This window comes from Colletes gigas, unplaced genomic scaffold, assembly GCF_013123115.1.
Source record: "Colletes gigas isolate AHSC1104 unplaced genomic scaffold, ASM1312311v1 Colletes_gigas_Sc00008, whole genome shotgun sequence".
Lineage (NCBI taxonomy): Eukaryota > Metazoa > Arthropoda > Insecta > Hymenoptera > Colletidae > Colletes > Colletes gigas.
The window spans coordinates 1,522,505-1,541,679 of NW_025106637.1; the positions used below are offsets into that span (position 1 = coordinate 1,522,505).

At 46.4% G+C, this 19,175-nt stretch overlaps 1 protein-coding gene across 1 annotated transcript in view; it reads left to right on the plus strand.

The window, feature by feature from the left end:
• Positions 1 to 1,889: 1,889 nt before the first annotated feature.
• The window catches only part of LOC122396754 (cell adhesion molecule 2-like), a 30,827-nt gene continuing 13,541 nt past the window's right edge, over positions 1,890 to 19,175 (plus strand). The window contains exon 1 of the mRNA XM_043395403.1: positions 1,890 to 2,057. Coding sequence (XP_043251338.1) covers positions 1,997 to 2,057 — 61 coding nt within the window. The 5' untranslated portion in view covers positions 1,890 to 1,996. The remainder of the gene's footprint in view (positions 2,058 to 19,175) is intronic.

Genomic DNA, 19,175 nt, shown 5'->3' on the forward strand with positions numbered 1-19,175 from the left:
TTAAAGACAAAAGGCGTGAAGCGTAATGCGACTCGACGTTGAATAGCTTCGTACGAGGTCTTCAAAGCGGCTCGTTCTGCGCAACCGCCGCTAAAAGATCACGCGACAACCTTCAAGAATCCGAGCCGTGTGCTCCAACGTCTCCGTCATGCGTGTGCCTCGTGGAAGAAGAAAAAAAAAACGTGGAAAAAACGGAACGACCGCGCGAAACATGCACTTGTCAGGCTGCTATCCCGATAACGACCGACCCAGCAATTACCTAGCTTTCCTTATTATTGTAGCATTATCGTATACAAAGCGCATTAGCATAAACAGTACACCGGTAGCAGAGCGCGTATACGAGCCGTTTCCTCGGAATTTACACGCATACTACAGCAAATGTGACTCGAGCGTTACGGATAAAATTTTTTCCCATCCCTTCGTAAATTGGAGGCCATTAATTTATGAAATCGATATCAGAATCGCGGACGGAAGTTGGTTTACGATCGCGTCTGAAATTTTTATTAGTTACACGGGGAGTGAAATTCTGCTCAACGCTTTATCGGGGGTTGGAAAATGATCGATCGATTTTCTGCTACACCCTACCGCGCGAAGAAGCAACCCCAATGATTTTTACGCGTCACCGTGAGTCGAGTTACGTCCCGGGCCGACAACGAGAGATCCCGTAGATCCCGGGGGTTCCGAAATCAGCACGCAGGGTGGTTACCCGCTCGCATATCCTCGGCTATCGCGCGATCCACGTCTCGTCGGGGGTAGATCGGCGATCACGGTGACGCGCGAAATGAACACGCGGCTAAATCTGCGGTCCCATCGCGAGAACCGGGCTCCAAAGAGTATCGTAGATCTCGCGGCTCGATCCCGTACTCCTTGCACGGCCTGCCACACTTTCTGCCCGTGACACACAGCGCCCGTACGTCGCGGGCCACCCTTAAGGCTACACCTACGTCCGAGAGTCGCGGGGTGTGGGTGAGCCCCGGTGGCGTCGGTGACGTCGTACGTGCGTCCGGGTTTCGGTGTGCGGGTGGACCTTACGTGTGCGCGGACCCTGTTCGTGGACCCTCTGCGCGTTTCCACCATCACCAGGAGGTGGTTCGGAAGCGCGCATGCTCCCACGGCCGAGAATCTCCCCAGTCAGGGTAAATCTGCCACCGAATCGAGACGTGGTGCGTGTCCCGTCGTCCTATATACGATATGTCGCGTACACAGACGCGAGGTTCCCGTTAAAAAAAAAAAAAATAATCGCGAATCGAGTAACGTTTGGAAATGACGTGTGTCCGCGCGACCACCGAGTACGGAACGTTTCCCTGAACGCCGAACAGCGTGAACAGTGTGAACCGTGCGCCGACCAAGTTTCTCCTCCACGGGGAATTTCCATAGAGAGAACCGCGCCGTGGACACGTGAAACCGTGTCGCCCCTCGACCGGGCCCCCGAGAAGTTTGCACGAGTCGCGACACGTAAAGGGGGTCAGTGACACTGTTGGTGACCACGGAATTATCTTTGCGCAGAAACTGGCCGATCGAGATTCGATAAGTGTCCAGGACGGATCAACGCTCCGCGGGGGTCGTAGGAGTTCAACGAATCTGTTGGGCGTCCGGATGACCCGATCGTCGCGACCGTCGACACGAAACTCCCCCGCGTGAGACTCGATTACGCATAGAATCGTTCGTGGTAGACTTTTTTACCCGCTTGGACCGTGGATAAAGGATAGCCGCCTATGGAAGATCCAGGTGACAATAGACGGCCTGACGACGCGTTCGAGGCGACGCGCGAACTCTGATCCGACTAATCGCGGACGAGCCTCGGGTCGTCGGATCTCGTGGTCGTCGGTGAACAGTGATTTCCGGTCTCGCGCGATGACAACGCGGCCGCGATAAAGGATATATCACCCGCGTTGTGCTGGTACATGTCAGTGAGTGGACGGTGCGTTGTCATCCGATGAAGAGGATGTGAATCGCTTCGGTACCAAAGTGAACGCGCCATCAAACATTTGCGGACATGGCTTTGAGGTGGCAAGCGAGGCTGTCCATTGCTGCCATTCTCTTCATGTGCACGGAAGGTAATTATCAGTCTTGAGCATTCCGACGATAACCGTTTCCCCCGAAATAATCCGCTCGATCTCGCTAATTTCGAACGCCTGTTAAGCGCCACCGAAAACGCGGCTTTCGCTGGGCGTAAACGGACTATTCGAGGACCAAAATACCGCCATTTTATTACGCCGTCGTGGTCAACGTGACACGAGTCTCTTCTTCCGGACGCTTATTTATTCATATCGCTTCGAAACGCGACACACAACGTACATACAGAGGGCTTATTAATAAAATTTATAGAATATCGTAGATGCAAGAATTTAAATTTTCAAAATCCCATCGAGTCTCGCGCCACCTCCATAGTTCGCTGTGTTGAATAATTTCTAATCGTTCGTAACTAATACGTCTCCGCTGCAAGGGTAGATATATCATTAATAAATAGTGTGGAATAGCGTAATAGATGACCCAGATACGAACTCTGGAGCACTTCGGGTATGGCTCGGACTTCAGGCGAAAGGAGATCATTAAACTCAATAATCTAGACACTGAGATATACGACGAATCGTTCTACAATAGAACAGTCGTCTAAGCAATTGCGTGGCCACGTCAAACTTTGTATAGTTTGGTGATTAAACGAAACGTCGACAAATTACAGTAATTTTCACTCAATAGCAGATCTGATATTCCACGAATAAAGACCTTCGTTCGAGTCTATTAGGCGAAACGTTCCATTCCAGGGATAAAGAAAGAATTGCCTTGTATTAAGGGGAACGTGGGGCCACAAGAAAGTAGAATGTGGACATCGCGAAGCGAATTTACCACGCAAAGGCCGACTACAGCACCACGCGAACCACGCTTCGCACGAAAGGTTTTTTTCCCCCGCAAAATTACTTGTTCTTTTCTATCCAGTGTCCACTTCAGAGTTTTACTGTTGAGAGTTTCCATCGAGAATAAGCTTTCTTTCGCACGAGCAGGCCGAAGAGCCATCGTGCTGGAAGTTGCTCGTCGCTCGTAAGGTTGACCGTGCGAAAGAATCCTTGCTCTCCATGCTGTGTTCGCTGAAGGTACCCCACTCTCGTGGACATCGAACTTCGGAAAAAGCTGACCCAGTACCAATAATCCTTTCACGATAAAAGCACAAGGACGAAGTCAGGGAACGATCGCTGGTATTAATTCGCTCGGAAACACTCGTTGATCCCGACAGATTGCCGGGAGGAGTTACTCGATCGAAAATGTCGTAGCTATCGAGCGGCAAAATGGTACAACTAATGGAATTAGCGGCGTGCATGCGTGCGTGCGACGCGAATTTATCGTATGCATTATTCATAAGTCGGTTGCTCGTGGCTCTGCCTCGGAAATGATACACGGGGATGGAAAAGCATTTTTCTTGCCACCGTGAAACGCAACACGACGGCCGTCGTGTACACGGCTAGCCCCGTTAATATCGATTCTCGTCTACTAATTACGCGTCTCGCGACGGATCGCGCACGAAAATCGTACGCGTCTACCAGCCGTCGTCGCGGGACGACGCCTCGTACCCCGGCTTTACACCTCGTTTACGCCATTGTCGTTCTGGACGAACAACTTTGGCAATTTCGTTCGACGCTATACACGCCCGCGGCGGTCTCTGCTCGCGATCCGAATTTGCTCCGGTAAATTAAACGCTTGTCTAGGAACCGCTCGATCCTGCGCCGCGAAACTTCCAACGGACGCGACGCCGGATCGCGACGAACGCTCCCCCGCGAGCACACAAAGTCGATGACCCTTTTTCATTGTTACGAGAACGCCATAGGGAATCCAGCCAGACGAATTCACCTGGAAGAAAGTTGTTCGAGCCTCGAAAACGGGGGACCCAAACCCCCAACGGTCCGGGGCGAATTTTGATCATTAATGCATTTCACAATATCGTGTTTCCTAAATTCTTGCCTCGGACAAACTTGTGAAGGTTTCGTGAACATTGTAATAGCGTTAATTCAATTTTCCTACGTTATCCACGCAATTCGAATACCAGAATAATATTGCAACCCTATAAAATTTGTTCGAGAATGCGAGAATGTCTAATGCCGAGGAAGCTGCTGGATTGTTCACTTTGTCAGGAGTATGTCTTTGTGGAAGATTGCACAGTTACTTTCTTCGTTTCATAAAAGAAAACTCACTGTAGCATGCTAAGCCGTCATAAGTGTCTCTTTTCACTTTAGCAATTCTTTTCATATTTTCTTCTTTGTCTTGTAAGCATCTTGTGAAAAATCAGATTTCTCTTTATGGTTAGGAGTAAACGCGTGTATCTGTTTCACTCAAATTGTTGGTACTTAATTTCTCAAAATGTGAAATTCCCGTCATATCTCTTTGACAGAATTTATTTACTCCGATCTCCATTTAAATCTCGTTTCAAGATTGACCAGTTCGTTCCCTTGCGCCGAAAATCACATGAATCCTGAGAATCCATTTCCATTTACGTTACTCTCGCAATCGATACTCTAATCAAAACATTTGCTCGATCCCGTCCGCTCTGTACCAACCACTTGTCATTCATAGTCAGCCATACGATCCACGACGCACAAATATCTCTCGTACCTACAACACTGTTCGGGGCTTTCTAGCGCAAACCGTGGCCGTTTTTGACGAGAGTTCTGACGGGTCACCAGCGTTCCAGCCAGCCTCGTCGGGGGTTTGGGTTACGCGATTGGATTATCGATCGAAAATTCTTGATTGGAACGCTCGAATGAGGAACTAAACAACTATGCTTCCCGCTACTTCGACACTGACTAGCTCACTCTTTTCCAAATAAGCAAACTAAATTAACTCGCGCGATTAATTACTCCGATTCGAATACCTGACCATACTCGGACCCAATCGAAAAGATAATTCGAATATGGAATCGTTCGCGACGAAACATTTACCACCGTTTACGTTTCAATCGCAAAAATTAGCGAAAAAAATGCAGATTTTCCTTAGGAATACCGTGGGTAGGATATTAATGCGTCGAAAATCGTGGGAATTAAACTCTACACGCCCTCCGGCTATCAACGACTCCTCCGAGAGTACCAAGTTTTCTCGAACAGTCGAGTTTCCTTCTCGTACCATTAGTACGTTCTTAACGCCTCCGTATCATAACCGAAAACAATTTCCATAGCGAAAATTGCTTGCATATTTATCGCGTCCCTTTCCTCCAAGCTAAATAAATTACAAGCAGACGAATACTAATAGGTTCGCTATTGGATAATGGACGTTCTAGCATAACTTCTCCGACAGAGAAGCGATTTTTTCGTCGATTGACAGTAACGATTTCTGATCGTTATTTTTATCGCGTGAATTACTCGAACGGATCGCGTCAATTCTTCCGTCTCATTAAATCCGGCGTTCTATGGGAACGATGAAGCGCGAGCGCGGCGGCTGTTCGGTTTAATTTACCGCCGAATTTGCGCCGAACGTTTTGACTCTAATTGCAATTAATTACGAAATATTATTTCGCCAGGCCCCGCGTGTTAATTACGAGCGCTTGTCTCATTTACATTCGACTGACGCGGGATGAGTTTCCGCGAAGTTTCAAGCGTTATCGCGAACGAACGCCTGGGATTCGCGAGCTGTTCGATCCGCATCGCGGGATCGCGGAACGCGCGATACAATGTTTCCACGGCGAAGCGGCAGTAAAGTTTATGCTAATGTCGGCCATGAAATCCCGCGACTTTATGCGTGCCGTTACCTTTACGCCCGCCGCGGGTAAATGATTCTAAACAATACGAGCATAATTCCCATGGCGGGGAGGATAACTGCACGGCTGTTCGAGATGACGGGAAACCAGCAGCTTCGCGACAATTTTTAAATCTCAAGACTCCGTCTTCTTCCTCGACTTTATGGTTAAAAGTGTACCTCCTTCTTGGTATTCGAAAACACAATTTCGTGAAACGCGTAGGAGTATTCCGATTCGAACTATCTCGAGCCACGACGAGTTCGGAAACATCGAACGTGGCTCGTGATAATGCACGGTATGCAAATATCAACAACTGTATTCGAAATAAATAATCTGCGCATTTGCGGAATTACGGGAGAAAATTAATTCCTGATCGGTCGGTATTTCGGAACCGCGAAACAATTACGAGGCGGCCAAATTGAAGCAAAACAGTTGTCATTGCAATTCTCACCCCGCGACGAAGAAATTAATTATGTCCGTTCTTCGATTTCGGTGGAAATTGCGCGTGAAAAACGCTCAAATTTCGCGTCGCCCCGGGAGCGCCGGGGAACGCGAACAAAAATACAGCTTTGGTCGGCAGATTTCGTCGATAGTTTCGTGTTACCGAAACGGTTAAAATCCAGCCACCGATTCGCTGAAAATGTTCGCAGTACCATTTACGGTTCTAGTGTTGATCCGCAGTGCCGTTTAAAAAATATTCGTTCGACGAAATACTTCGGACGACAAACAAATATCTTCAGGATTTTTTCTATACCGTAAATAACCCTCGAATCGTGCATGGTTTCCATTAACATTCTCCAACATATTTTTTTTTACGGGCGTTAGGGGATGAGGATTCCGAACGTTCGATAATCAATGCTCCAACACATAAAACTTTCGTCGAATCTATTCTGTAATGTAGCTTGGAGCTATTTTGTTAGGTCGGAACGGCGTTGACCCGGTTATGGAATCGTTGTCACAGCACAACGAGTGAAAAGTTGAAAAGAGCGAGTGGCATTGTTTGCGTCTTCGCGCGATTTCCTCGTCGGACGTTTCCTTTCCGTACGAGCGTCCCCGGGAAACGCAGAACTTTTCGAAATCTTATCTTATTGCCTGGCTGCGTCGTCGGCGAATTTCGCAGGTTCCAGCTCGCGCGCTATCGAACTCGGTCGACGTGGGTACCATTGCGACTCCTTTATCTGGATGATAAATTGCGCTATCCCGTATCCGTCGCTCTGGTTCGAGACTAACGATCGCGACATTTTCACCGCGTCGAAATGAATTGTTATAATTTTCCTGGGACGGTTTTTGCCCCGATAAAGAAGTCCGGCGACCGAACAAAGTTCCACGACGGAGCGTTCCTCGATATATTTGCACCGACACGATTCCAGAACCGTGAACGTATATTTGCATCGAAAGGAGGGCAAATATGCTGATATCGAGTGGTCGTTTTGCGTCTAAGAAACAAAAAAATAGAAGACGATTCTGGTTCCAAGTTCCAGGACGACAGTTGCGTGCTTTCAAAGTACGCCTGGACACGATCCACGTTCAAAATAGCAGTCGGTTGGTTTTGCCGTGGCGCACTAGGTGCATTGTCCACGGAAGAGGTAAATCTACGGTGAAGAACGATTTTCATTCGTCCGCCTCGGCGCGGAGTCGAGTGGAAAAAAGGTCATTACGGGGATTAGCGAAATGGAAACTGCGAGGATTTCGTTTCACTTTCCAGAGCCGATGGACAAAAACGACGCGACCCGTTTCCCACCGAAACCCTCTAAATTATATTATTCGACCGTTCTTTCTGCGTGTCGCCGGAATTTAGATCACGATACAACGTTCGAAAAAATATTGTTCGCTCGAAATAATTCCAGAGTGTAGAACACATCATGTTTAATGCTTTGTTTTCGAAGGAAACACTTTTGAAACTTCATACGCGTTGCGAACGTCAGCGCAAGTAGAAACAGTGAGTAATGGTCAGGCGCGTCAAACAGCATTTTTCATATTCAATTATCTCGACAAGCATTATACAGAAGCAATTTGTTCTGCATTTTCGACTTCCTATCGTGAAACTAGAACCGATGGAGCTCTTTTTAATAATAGTAATTATTTGTTTAACTTTAAAGACGAATCGGGACATCTGTTTTCGAACAACTTCGCGCTGGAAAATGATTTTAGAACGAAACGACGGACGATCGAAATAACTTTGTACAGCGTCGGGTTTCGAACGACTTAATTACGTCGCGGAGTGCATTGCGAGGAAAGTTCGGTACGTCGAACGGCGAAACTGGTCGCGAATAACGAGCGCCAGCGGAAACTTTTCCGCTGTGAGTCCATTCCGCGGCCACTTTCCATCGTCGACGCTAATTTCATATCCGTTAGCCCGATTCTCGCGGAAATTCTCGCGCCGTCGAATCTCGTACGGCCTATCGGTGGCCTTGGTGCTCGAAAATAAACACCCGCGACAGGCTGACAGATGCTTCGTCGATTCGGAAAGTTCGCTCGGAGGCGAGCAAGAAACTTCGTTCCCCCGGAATCGTTTCACCTCGCCCCTACGAAACTTGGAAAGTATGACGAACCTTGAAATAACTTTTTGCAATAATAAAACGTCGCTTCCTTGCAAGGGAGTTTATACCCAGTTGCACCTCGTTGCCCGGTGCGCGGCTCATTACCGGCCTCGAAAGAAACGCACCGACGAGTGCAAAGTGCCCTGTAATTATTATTTGCTGTCACCGTCGAAAATAACACTACAATTTAAATTTTTTACGAAAAATCCAAGTCCAAAGCCTTGTACCTCTTTGTACGACTGTGCAAGACGGTTATTTCGAGTTTCCTCGGATAGCGATATCCACGTTTGTTTCTCTTGCCGAGAAGCAAGAGAAAACTCAGAAATTCTTGGTCACGTGAGAATTTCAAACAAGAAACGTGCCGAGGTATGCATCGAAATGGGCGCAAGATACTTCGAACACCTGCTATCGTGAAATACAATTTTCCCTAGCAACACGAAATTCACATTTCCTAACACATTTCTATTTATTTTTTTCTGTCTACTGTTATGGATAAACTCGCAGTTAAACGTGACATTTAATCGGGGGTGGTGAAACGTCGACGTCCCTTGGAATCGAGACGCTCGAAAATTTCACTTATACGATATTTATGGAAATGTGAGCAATATCGATGGAATTCGTTTTCAAGTAATTTGGCCGATCGAAGCAATTAAGGGGTGACTCCCAATGTGACATTGACGCTGGTCTCTCGAGAGGTCTAATAAAAATTTATCTGGATTCAGATAACTATTGAGCTTAGATTCCTGTTGGTAGAAACGCAACAGTCACAGAAAACCACCGAGATCCGCCACGACAACCTAAGAGACGAGCTAAAATGGGACATATCCTGCGGGGAAACTAGACGGAACAGTCAAAATAGTGGGAAACGAGTATACTACTGGTTGCTACAATATTTGAGAAAATAGTATTTCGTCGGGAATTATAATATTATATTTAATAACTGCAGGCTACCTACTAGTATTATCGAAACAAGACTAAGGTGTGGTGCGGATAAACAAGTAATGTCGCTGAAGAATGCTACTTTGCACGTGTGAACTTCGAAACAACAGCCTGTGTATATTTAACAACCGAATGCATAACAACTAGAGCGTGGCTGTGTAAATTTGCACATGTAACGGTTTAGTAGCGTCTGACTCGAGTGTGTTCCTGAATATTTGACTGTCTGTTTCTGACTGACTTTGACCGAATGTTTGTGTTGCGTTTCGCGTGACTTTGCTCGGTGACATTTAAGTCGTTTCATCGGTCGACGTAACAAGACGGTGGTCGCGACTATTTTTAATACAGAGAAGAATCGACGCGAACAAGCGAACGAACATAATAAATGCGGACTCGAGAAATATTTATGCACACGGTATTCGAAACGTAACGAACCGTACACTCCGATGCACGATAACTCGAAGTATGGAGGTCGCGGTGAAACGCGCATGCAGAGATTCGGTGACGGAATGATTCATGACGTCAATATTGAAATAAACTGGCAAAGATTCAGTAGTCGGTATAAGGGAGCTTCGGTTGCCCCATATAGGAAAACTTGGAAGCGAAGATGTACAACTGTTGAATGTCGACTTAAAAATGAAATGGCATACATACAGCGGTGGAGTGTCTAGTTACAAGTGAACTGGCTAACCTACAGCGGTTGACTTATGTAGGAGTTGTCTGAATTTTTAAAGATTTCGGAGTAGCGAGACTAGGTCAGGAGAAAATTTAGGACACTGTGTTTCGGGACATGAAACAGAATTTTGTGACGTAAATGTTAAGATGACGCAAGCAAAAATTCAATGGGAACGGGATACGTATTAGAAAGATACGTTAAAAAGAATGGCGTTCCTCCTTTCTAATATATATTAGCTACTCAAAGTCGCTTGCTCGGTACAGCGAAATATCGCGTTAAAAAAAAAGGATGAAAGGAAGCATTAGAGACGAGTCTAATCACAAAGGCGCTAAGAACTGGACAAATCAACCGGACTTCCAGAAATACTCGCGGTGAAATACGCCGGCGGCGTCGCGAGGCTTGTTACTTCAGCCCTCGCGGAGTAGGAAACATTAAGTCCCAGCGTGTTTTAATTACGAGCCTAAGCGCGAGCACCCTCGACCCGCTTAAACGCGAGAGAGAGCCTGCGCCAGTCGCCTGCTGCATTTCCGTGTCACGTGACGGGTGACGATAAACTCACAAAATCATGGCCGTTCCATTATTTCGCGACGTGGCCCACTTATCCCCCGCATAATGGATAGAGAAGTGTCGTCGGCTCGTTCCCACGGCAGACGACGGGTGGATCGACCTTCGCGGACTGGATTTACGCGGCGCGAGAAAAAAAAAAGAAAAGAGGGACACGCGAGGTAGGCAAAGACGGTGGGAGGGTTCGAGCTTTAATTAATTGCTTTTATCTCCCGCCGCCCTCTCGGCCAACACTCGTCTCTCTTTTTATTCCCTCCGGTTTCCCCCTTGTGCTCCACTTCGCGCGCCTTTCTTCTTTTATTTTGGTCGCGCGGTACCGGCAAAGGGGGATGCAGCATCCAAGGAACGGAGCAATGAAATCTGATCCGAGATCGTTAACGGGTCTAATAGGGCCGATACCGTGCAGCTTATGCGCCGATAAATTGCAAGGACGCGCGCCGGGACGCTCTCTGACGTTCCGAGCTGCCTCAGCGACGATAGGGCGATTTATCGTTCGGACGGTTTTTCCAAAGAGATTTTTCACACGATCCATATTAGTCGCCCAGCTGAACGCGGCCACGAACCGAGCCATCCGTTACGCCATTTTCTCCATTACCCCATTATTCCGTGTTTTCAATAATGATTTCCTAATAGATGGGAACGTTTACCGGAGGACTCGCGAAAATCGATCCGGCTCGATCACCAGACGATTAGTCGAAAATCCAAATCCACGATACCAGTCTTCAGATTATACAGAATTATAATCCGAAGGCTAAATCCATTTTGGTAACGAGTATCGTTCGAATAAACTCGTTAACAAATCAATTTTCTTTGGGAAGAATAAACGCCGGGTCCTCGTCGTTAACGAAATTGAAATCGAAACGACATTTATTTGAAAACGGGCTCATCGATGGTTGGACTCTTGCGCGCGACACGATTGTCCCCTTTGACGTTTTTACATTAACGGCGCACGGCCATTGAAACGGGGGTTGTTTATTTGTTACTCCTATAATTGCCCGGCGAGCGGAACTTTAGAACGCCAACGAAACAAATAACGCGGGGCTAGGACCTGTGCGGCGATTGTTCGGCCAAATAAATTACAAAAGCGCCACGTCGTTGTTATTTAAATTTTCCACTTGATTTTTACCTTTTACCTTTTCAATGGCAAAACGGACGGATTTAATTCACCTTCTCTGCAGAGCGTACATGGCTTTTCATTATTGTGTAAATATAATCCACGCACGCCAAAGGCTTCGCAGTTTTATTTCAGATATTCGATTCCGATTTTTATAATACTGTTCCCGATTAGCGATACTATCGTCGAAACTTATTTCCCAGCATACGATACGTATTAAATTCGAAATTCTTTGGCGAATTGCTCGAACGAAAGCAATTACTGCTTGATTGCTGCACCGTATAATCCCGCATTTAATCCGTGCGTTTGCTTTTCTTGCGCTTGGCTCGGTCCTAATTGACATATAAACGTTCGTCTACTGTACTGAATATTACGCTCGCGTTTCATCGGCTCCGATAAAGACAAACAAAAAAAGAAAAGGAAGGACATATTACACGAGTAAAAATAATGAACGTAATACTACGAAATAAATGCACAAAGGCTAGAAATAGAGTGAAATGGAAATGCGGAAGGGAGCAAAGGTGAGAGGTACTCGAGCACGAGTCAAGGCGAAACCGTGGCACAAAGGGGAGGAAAAATTTATTCGTTAGAGGCTACGAACACGAACTCTATATTTACTCGATCGAGTCAGTTATGGAACATTATTCCATCGTATAATTCCGATTGTAATTTCATCGACCAAACAACCGCCCGAAAGCTGTGCACCTTGCGCCGGTCGCCGGACATTTTCGTCCGAAAATTTTCGCCCAGATGCCCGCCGACGTACAAACAGAATATGCAAACTGTGAAACGAGAAACGCCGTGTATGTATTCTGTCACGCATCGCACATAATGCTCCTGGAACGTGACCAGGCGGTTATGCCAGACAGGTACATATAAGTTGCACCCAGAAACTATAGCCAAGGATCAACGTACGACGAAGCTCGCGTAGATTCCATCGGAGGCTGCGATAGTCTCGTTTGAAAATTGAAACAAGCGAACGGAACTTATCGCGTCGCGTATATCAATATTCCCGCCGTTTTGCTCGCATAGTCTTGCCTCCGCGCACAAATCATCCCCGCGGCGGAGCGCGAAAGTTATGCTGGCAGACCACGTACGCGTACACCGTGCTATTTATTTCCCGCAATCTGCAGCCAGGTGGAAAAAAGATATAACGCGGCCGCATAGCTTCGGCCAACGCAACACGGAGAGACAAATCTGTGACGCGGTCACGCGACCGCCACCCGCGTGATTAAATTACATTGCCTATTTAAAAGATAAGGAACGCCTTATCGAACTTATTTATCGGTCCTGCGGGGGCTTTGTGCCGGAGACCGATTTGCCCGATCGCGGCTTCATCCAGCCCCATTTAATTCCCCTGATTTACACTAAATACGCACGTGACCGGCCCCCGCGATAATTAACTGCGCCCTGAAAAGAACAGCTTGTAATCGTTTCTCTCGGCGCGAGCTTCCGACATTTTAACGAAGAAGAACCTTTTGCAATTTCTAAAACTATATCCGCGGTGAATATTTCGTTCGATTGTACGGGAGAGTGTAGCTTTCGAGCCAACAAGTTGGCAGACCCGTATCTGTTCCAACGCGATCGCTTTTGATGAAACAGTATGGTCATTAGAGCTAATCCATCAAGCGTACCTAAACTTTGACCACTTTCCTCGAAACTGGTTCGCCATCTATATCCAAAATCTCCATTACTGTCATCGCGCACGGTCGATGTTTCCCCGTGGTATAAAGAGATATTTATAAAATACTATTAATTAATTAGAAGGTTGGAAATTCTTCCATGAAATATGAAACGAAAATAGTTGCAGAACGTGAGAAAAGAAACATCTTGATAGTTCGTAAGGAAAAGGGGCATAAAGGAGATGATCATCTCCGTGTTATTAGAGCCAGCTGCGATAAAAACGTCCAACGTAAATTTTATCAGAATTTTATTTCACCGGACTTTAATAACACGAAGATGATAATTCTCTTTATACCACCCCACCTCGCAGACTATCAAGATCTTTTCTCTTTCTTCCTGTTCCAAGGATTTCCTCGTGTTCTACGAGGCGCAAGCTGAATCACGAAGCTTCGAATTTCTTTTCGTGCGTCGAACGAAGACCGGTGGATCGAGGGGGGTTTGAAAAAGAAAGGATCGAACGCTTTTATGGTTCTTAATTTCCCTCCGCGTGTATCTCGGAACACTCGATTTAATTCGTTCCGGACACGGGCTGCGGCGTAGCCCGGAAGTACAAGCCGCGGGGGCCTCGAAATAAGATCATAACTCTCAGGAAAACGATCTTTCTACGCTCCGCTAAAGGTCGTTCTCCCCGAAGTTCCAGAGCGATCTAAATATTCAGATCGCCCGGCGACGAAACCGGGAATTCTCCCTCTGGCTTTCTCTCTCTACCTCCACGGTTCTGCCTAGAAATTGCGGCGAAATGCGGAGTGGACGGGACGGGGGCCGTTGCCGCAGCCCGAGTCCCTTAAATACCTTAATCTCGAAACGCCAATGCGATTCGCGTGCAAATCCTTTGGGCCAAGGTGCGGCAATAACGTCGTCGGATCGGGGATTCCGCGCGAAAGTAATTTCGACCTTCGACATGCGGCGGGGATGTCGACACCGTGAAGATTATCTACGAAGCGTTGTCGGATCCACGGGAACCGAGAAGGAACTATGTCTCCGTTCAACGAATTATTAATACTCGGATGGCATTCGACTTTAACGACCAATATTCTCGAGCAGATTCTACCGAAAGTTGATGCATCGAATGAGAACCAGAGCTTTCTCCGTGTTCCATTACGAGGGGGGGTAGGGAATTTTTATTAAATATATACACACATTTATACAATATTGCACAGTTGAACATAAGTCTCCTGGAATTCTTCGAACACTTACGAGAGGCTCCCAAAACAAAGACAGGCACCCTGCATCTAAAACAAAGGAATTTATTAGAATTTCAGTCTATCCCAAAGCAGTTCCAAGGAGAAATGTATTTTTTATGTTAGCTATCGATGTATTAATGCAAATAAATGTATGAGATATTCGCGTTTTTCTAGATAAATATTCTGTTTCGCCTTCCCCTCGGATTCTAAGTCGCTTTATAGGGGTTGCGACTCCTCCCTTTCGGATATCATTGCTCCACAGTTTGAAACTCTCTTTTCTTAACTCTGTAACTCTCCCGTAGCAACCGACTAAACTCCCAACCTAATTTCACGCGGTCGTGACAAATATTTGCACGCATTCGTGTCACGCGTCGCCAAACTAAAATCCGAATTAATTCTACGTATTCACTCGCACTGCTGTTTTGTAATTTCAATGTAACGTCGTGTGTTTATTTCAGAGGTATCGCGAATAGACAAACAGGATCATTATTTCGAAACCAATTTTTCGAATATTTTCGCATTCAAAGATACAATCGCTGTTTACGTTTCATGTATACGAGAATGATTGTGAAAACAGTAAGGAACGTGGAGATTCTGGAACCAATTGTGCAGAGATACGGACGATAATACCGTAGACTAAAAATATTTTCGAAGTTTGGCAGACATATAGAACTCCGTGCAACCGAGTCAACTAGGACGCTCATTCGGGAACCATTCTCAATACACGGTAACAGAGGCCAACGTCGTAAATCTGATGTTCAATAATCCCAAAGTCATCAGAGGGACAAGTTTCCGCGATTGCGAAGCGAGAAAGCAAACAGATACACCCACCGCATCGTATCGATCAACTCCTCTCTGTTCCATGTCAAACATCTGCACACGTCCCATTTGATGTATTTGCGCTCTCCCGTCGTACAAGACGCAGGAACAGAACGCGCTTAGACTTTACAAAGGACACGCTTAAATACACAGAAAGTGGTTAACCATTACTCGGGATGTATTTACTCATCAGCGTTTAACTACCAAACACAAGACATGCTCCTGAAACGGACCACAGCCTGGCAAGGTTAATTACGTAAACTTATGCTTCGAGAAAACATACACGAACGTCCATAATCCGTCTCGTTACAACAAGAGATGTGGAATGAAATTCTTAATTTTCAGATATAATTTCGAACTATTTTGCATCGTTTGCATGTCACAGTCTGAGATACCCCGAACTGTACCGTCTTTAGAACCTCCGTATTTGCTCGCGAAACACCATTATGCACCCTCTCTACCGTCCTACGTTTTATGGTACTGCAACAACCATAGCTGTAGCAATATCTATCCGCATCGACTGTTCCCAACGGCTTTCCACTTTATCGTTATAAAGACGGACGCGACGTGTCGCGTTAATGTGGAGAATCTGTACGGTGGTTGCAGTAATTTTTAAAAGGAAGACGTAGCACTCGCGGAAAAGACTCTGACAGGGATTACTTCACCACGAAACACATCTATGCTACAATTATCTGTCTTCTTGTATCAACGTGACCCATACGATACAGAATAGCCGATAAAATGCGTTTCACGATCATACCGCACCATAAATTAACACTCCGTATACGTAATCGTTTCGTTTGCAAGTTGGGATTTTCTACGGATCAACAATGCAAATGGCCGCTGTTTGCTCGACCGTGATTCGCTCGTAAACGACACTTTATCGATATTTGTTGCAACGCCAATCAATAGAACACGGAAGAATCAAAACACTGATAATAGAGAATACGCAATACGCACTTATGCCACTGTTAAACACGTACGCGGACTAAATATTCTAATATTTTACGCAATGGTTCGCGCACTGTTCAAGGTCAGATCATTAGACGCCTTACCTTGCATAGGAGAGAGATTGCAGATCCGCAAACTGCACCAAACAGGGTCCTGGTGGCTGTTCTCCACGCTTCTCCAGGATTCAGGACGATTCTCGTGCCTGTTGTATGCGATTTTCCGGGATTCGGGACGTTTCTTAACACTCGCTGCCATTTTCCAAGATGGCTAACCGCGTTGTTACTAAGCGAACAAATCAACCGTGCTACGCAGCGACGTCGCGTTCCCCCCCTCCCCTGCGAATTCCTCGGTGCTCTGCGCATCGAGTTCCGGCCAGGCAGCGCGGGTTTTTCCTCTAATTTAAACCGCTCGAATTCGCATGAGCCGCGTGTTTTTGCACACGGTTGTTTCGCTCGAGCGTGGCCCCGCTCGTAACCGGCGACCCGGACAACTCCGTCGTCATAACTTGAGCGAGTTACCGTCCATGTCAAACGTGACTCGAACGACGCCAGCTCCAATTACCAGAAGTCTGCGTAAAATAAAAAAAAAGAAGAGAATTCCGCATCGCCGGTGCAACCACGAATCCCCAGCATTTTTTTTTTACCACCGCGAAACGAACGACCGCGCAATTTGTCGCGGACAACCACTCCGGCTATAAGTCATCGAAAATTGTCATTGCAATTTATCACGGCCGGCCCGCGGGAGTAATTTTATTTCCGGTCGCCGCGGAGCTTCCGACGAGATTCGTCGTTATTTTCCATTAGGCGCGATTTACCCCGGTGATAAGGAACGCTAACCGCGTTCAATCATCCTGGCAATTACGGTCGTCCTACCCGGGCGTTAAGCCGCCACGGAGTTTTACTTCGGCGAACCCCCGATGGAAATTCTTCAGGGTGGGATTTTCCTAACACCGACGGATGCTTGTACGAGATAAAAGTACCGGTTGTTGACGCTCCCGAAGAAAGGGATGAAAAAATAATAGCCCAGCCGCGCTAGGGAAACGAACGTTTCGAGATTGAAGATGAATTTTACGTCGATCGTTTTAATATTATTTCGAGTTCTGGCGGTGTGCCATTTTTTCCGATGGAAACGAATTTAATATATTCGGAGCGGACGGAGGTAGTAAAATTTGGAGGGGCATGAATAGAAAGACGCATATTAAAAATTTACGCCCGACCGAGGAGCACGCGAATCGAGCGGAATATCGTGACTATTGATGGAATTCTAAATAAATATAAATATTTATATATTTTTGGCGAATTTCCATGCACGAAAGAATGGATCTCGTAGAGAAAGTTGCGTGTCCTGGCGACTCGAACTCGAAATTCAGATTTCGATCGAATCGAGGTTTCATTAGCAAGAATTCCGATAAAAACGTCTCGTCCACGTTTTCTTGGGTCGACGGAATACGCTCCGGGTTTCCGGGTTCTGTGTTCGTGCGCGTGCAACGCCCGCTCGCTATTCAGATATTCGAGCTCGCGCGTATCGCAAACACCAGTCATTTGAATAAACGAATATCCACTCGAACCGCGATAGCGTAGCCCGGAGAGATTTCATGCGCCTTACAGCGTGTTCGCGGTTCCTGCAAACCATTCGAAACAATTTCCAGGGATCAGCGCCGCTATTCACCGGAGCGATAATAATTCAACGGGCGGTCGGTTCTAGGATTTTCGATCGCGAACCGTGGAGGACCGCGTCCATCGATTCAACGTTCTTCCTTTCGAGTTCCGTTCGCGCGATCTATATACAATTCCCTCCATAAAACCAAAGAATATTTGTTCCGGTTATAGCTCGACTTCATAAGCTACCGCGCTTAGATAGAGGCCATAACGTAACACAGCTATCGTGTGTCCATAAATATTGATGAGCTTCTAAAGTAAAGTCTGCCACTACACGTCCACCGAGATAAATGGAAATATTGTAGGTAAATTATACGTACCGCGAGGAAAGTCCACGCTCTTTGCCGCGACCTCGATTCCCCGAAACGAGATACAACCCTTCGCGCCACTCCCCCGTATCAGCAGATTTCTTCCCTTATTTTCTCTTTGCACGTGGAAAAATGTTACATTTCATGCCAAGAAGAGTACCTCGTCTCCGTGACGTTCTTAAATTATTTTTTATTTTTTAAACACTACAAGCTCTGATGCAGGCAATCAAATATCTTATCATGGACCATGTTTTTTCCCATTCCTGGGGAAATAATTTGCGATTCAGCAGAATCATCAAGGTGGCTCATCCTGTTTAGACGAGGGTTTTCAACGAGGATCGGATGAACGGGGGCAACGTCGCGCGAATGCAATACGTTGCCGACGCGTTACTGAAAAGTCAATGAGCGAACGAAGAGCATACTGGGGCGAGAGTTCTGGGAAAGCCAAAGAGCGGTCCCCCGAGTGCACGGAAAAGCTCGTTATAAGCTCTTGGGGCTTAGTTGCTGCTCCAGAATTAATTAAACCGTGCGCGTGGTAAAGCGCATAAAATATCTTGAAATGTCCCCCTACTAGGCGCGCGACGGATTTATTATATTGCTGTTCTCCTGATCGCTACGAACGTTTAAATAACAGCCAAGCTTGCAGAAATAGAGAGAAAGAGAGAGAGAGAGAGAGTAGCAATTAACGACGCAAAGTTCTTGCTCTTAATAATCCCAGTTTCCTTGTATAGGATTTCTAAACTCATACGGATACAAATTAAGAGCAGAAGTAACTTCTACGGTGCAGATGTCACGAACGATATTTGATCGTTAGGTTCGTTAATAAGTTGAAATTTCCCGCCATTTACCCCACTGTGCGTCACCAAATTACGCGACAACCTGCCATTTTGTACCTTTCAACGCGCTGCGAAACTTCTTCGTACGAACGTTCCACCTTGTTTAGAATTAGAATTAATTACAAGAAATGACATGGAAACTATTGCATTTCGAAAGGAAAGAATGTCTATCCTATAAAAGGTGATC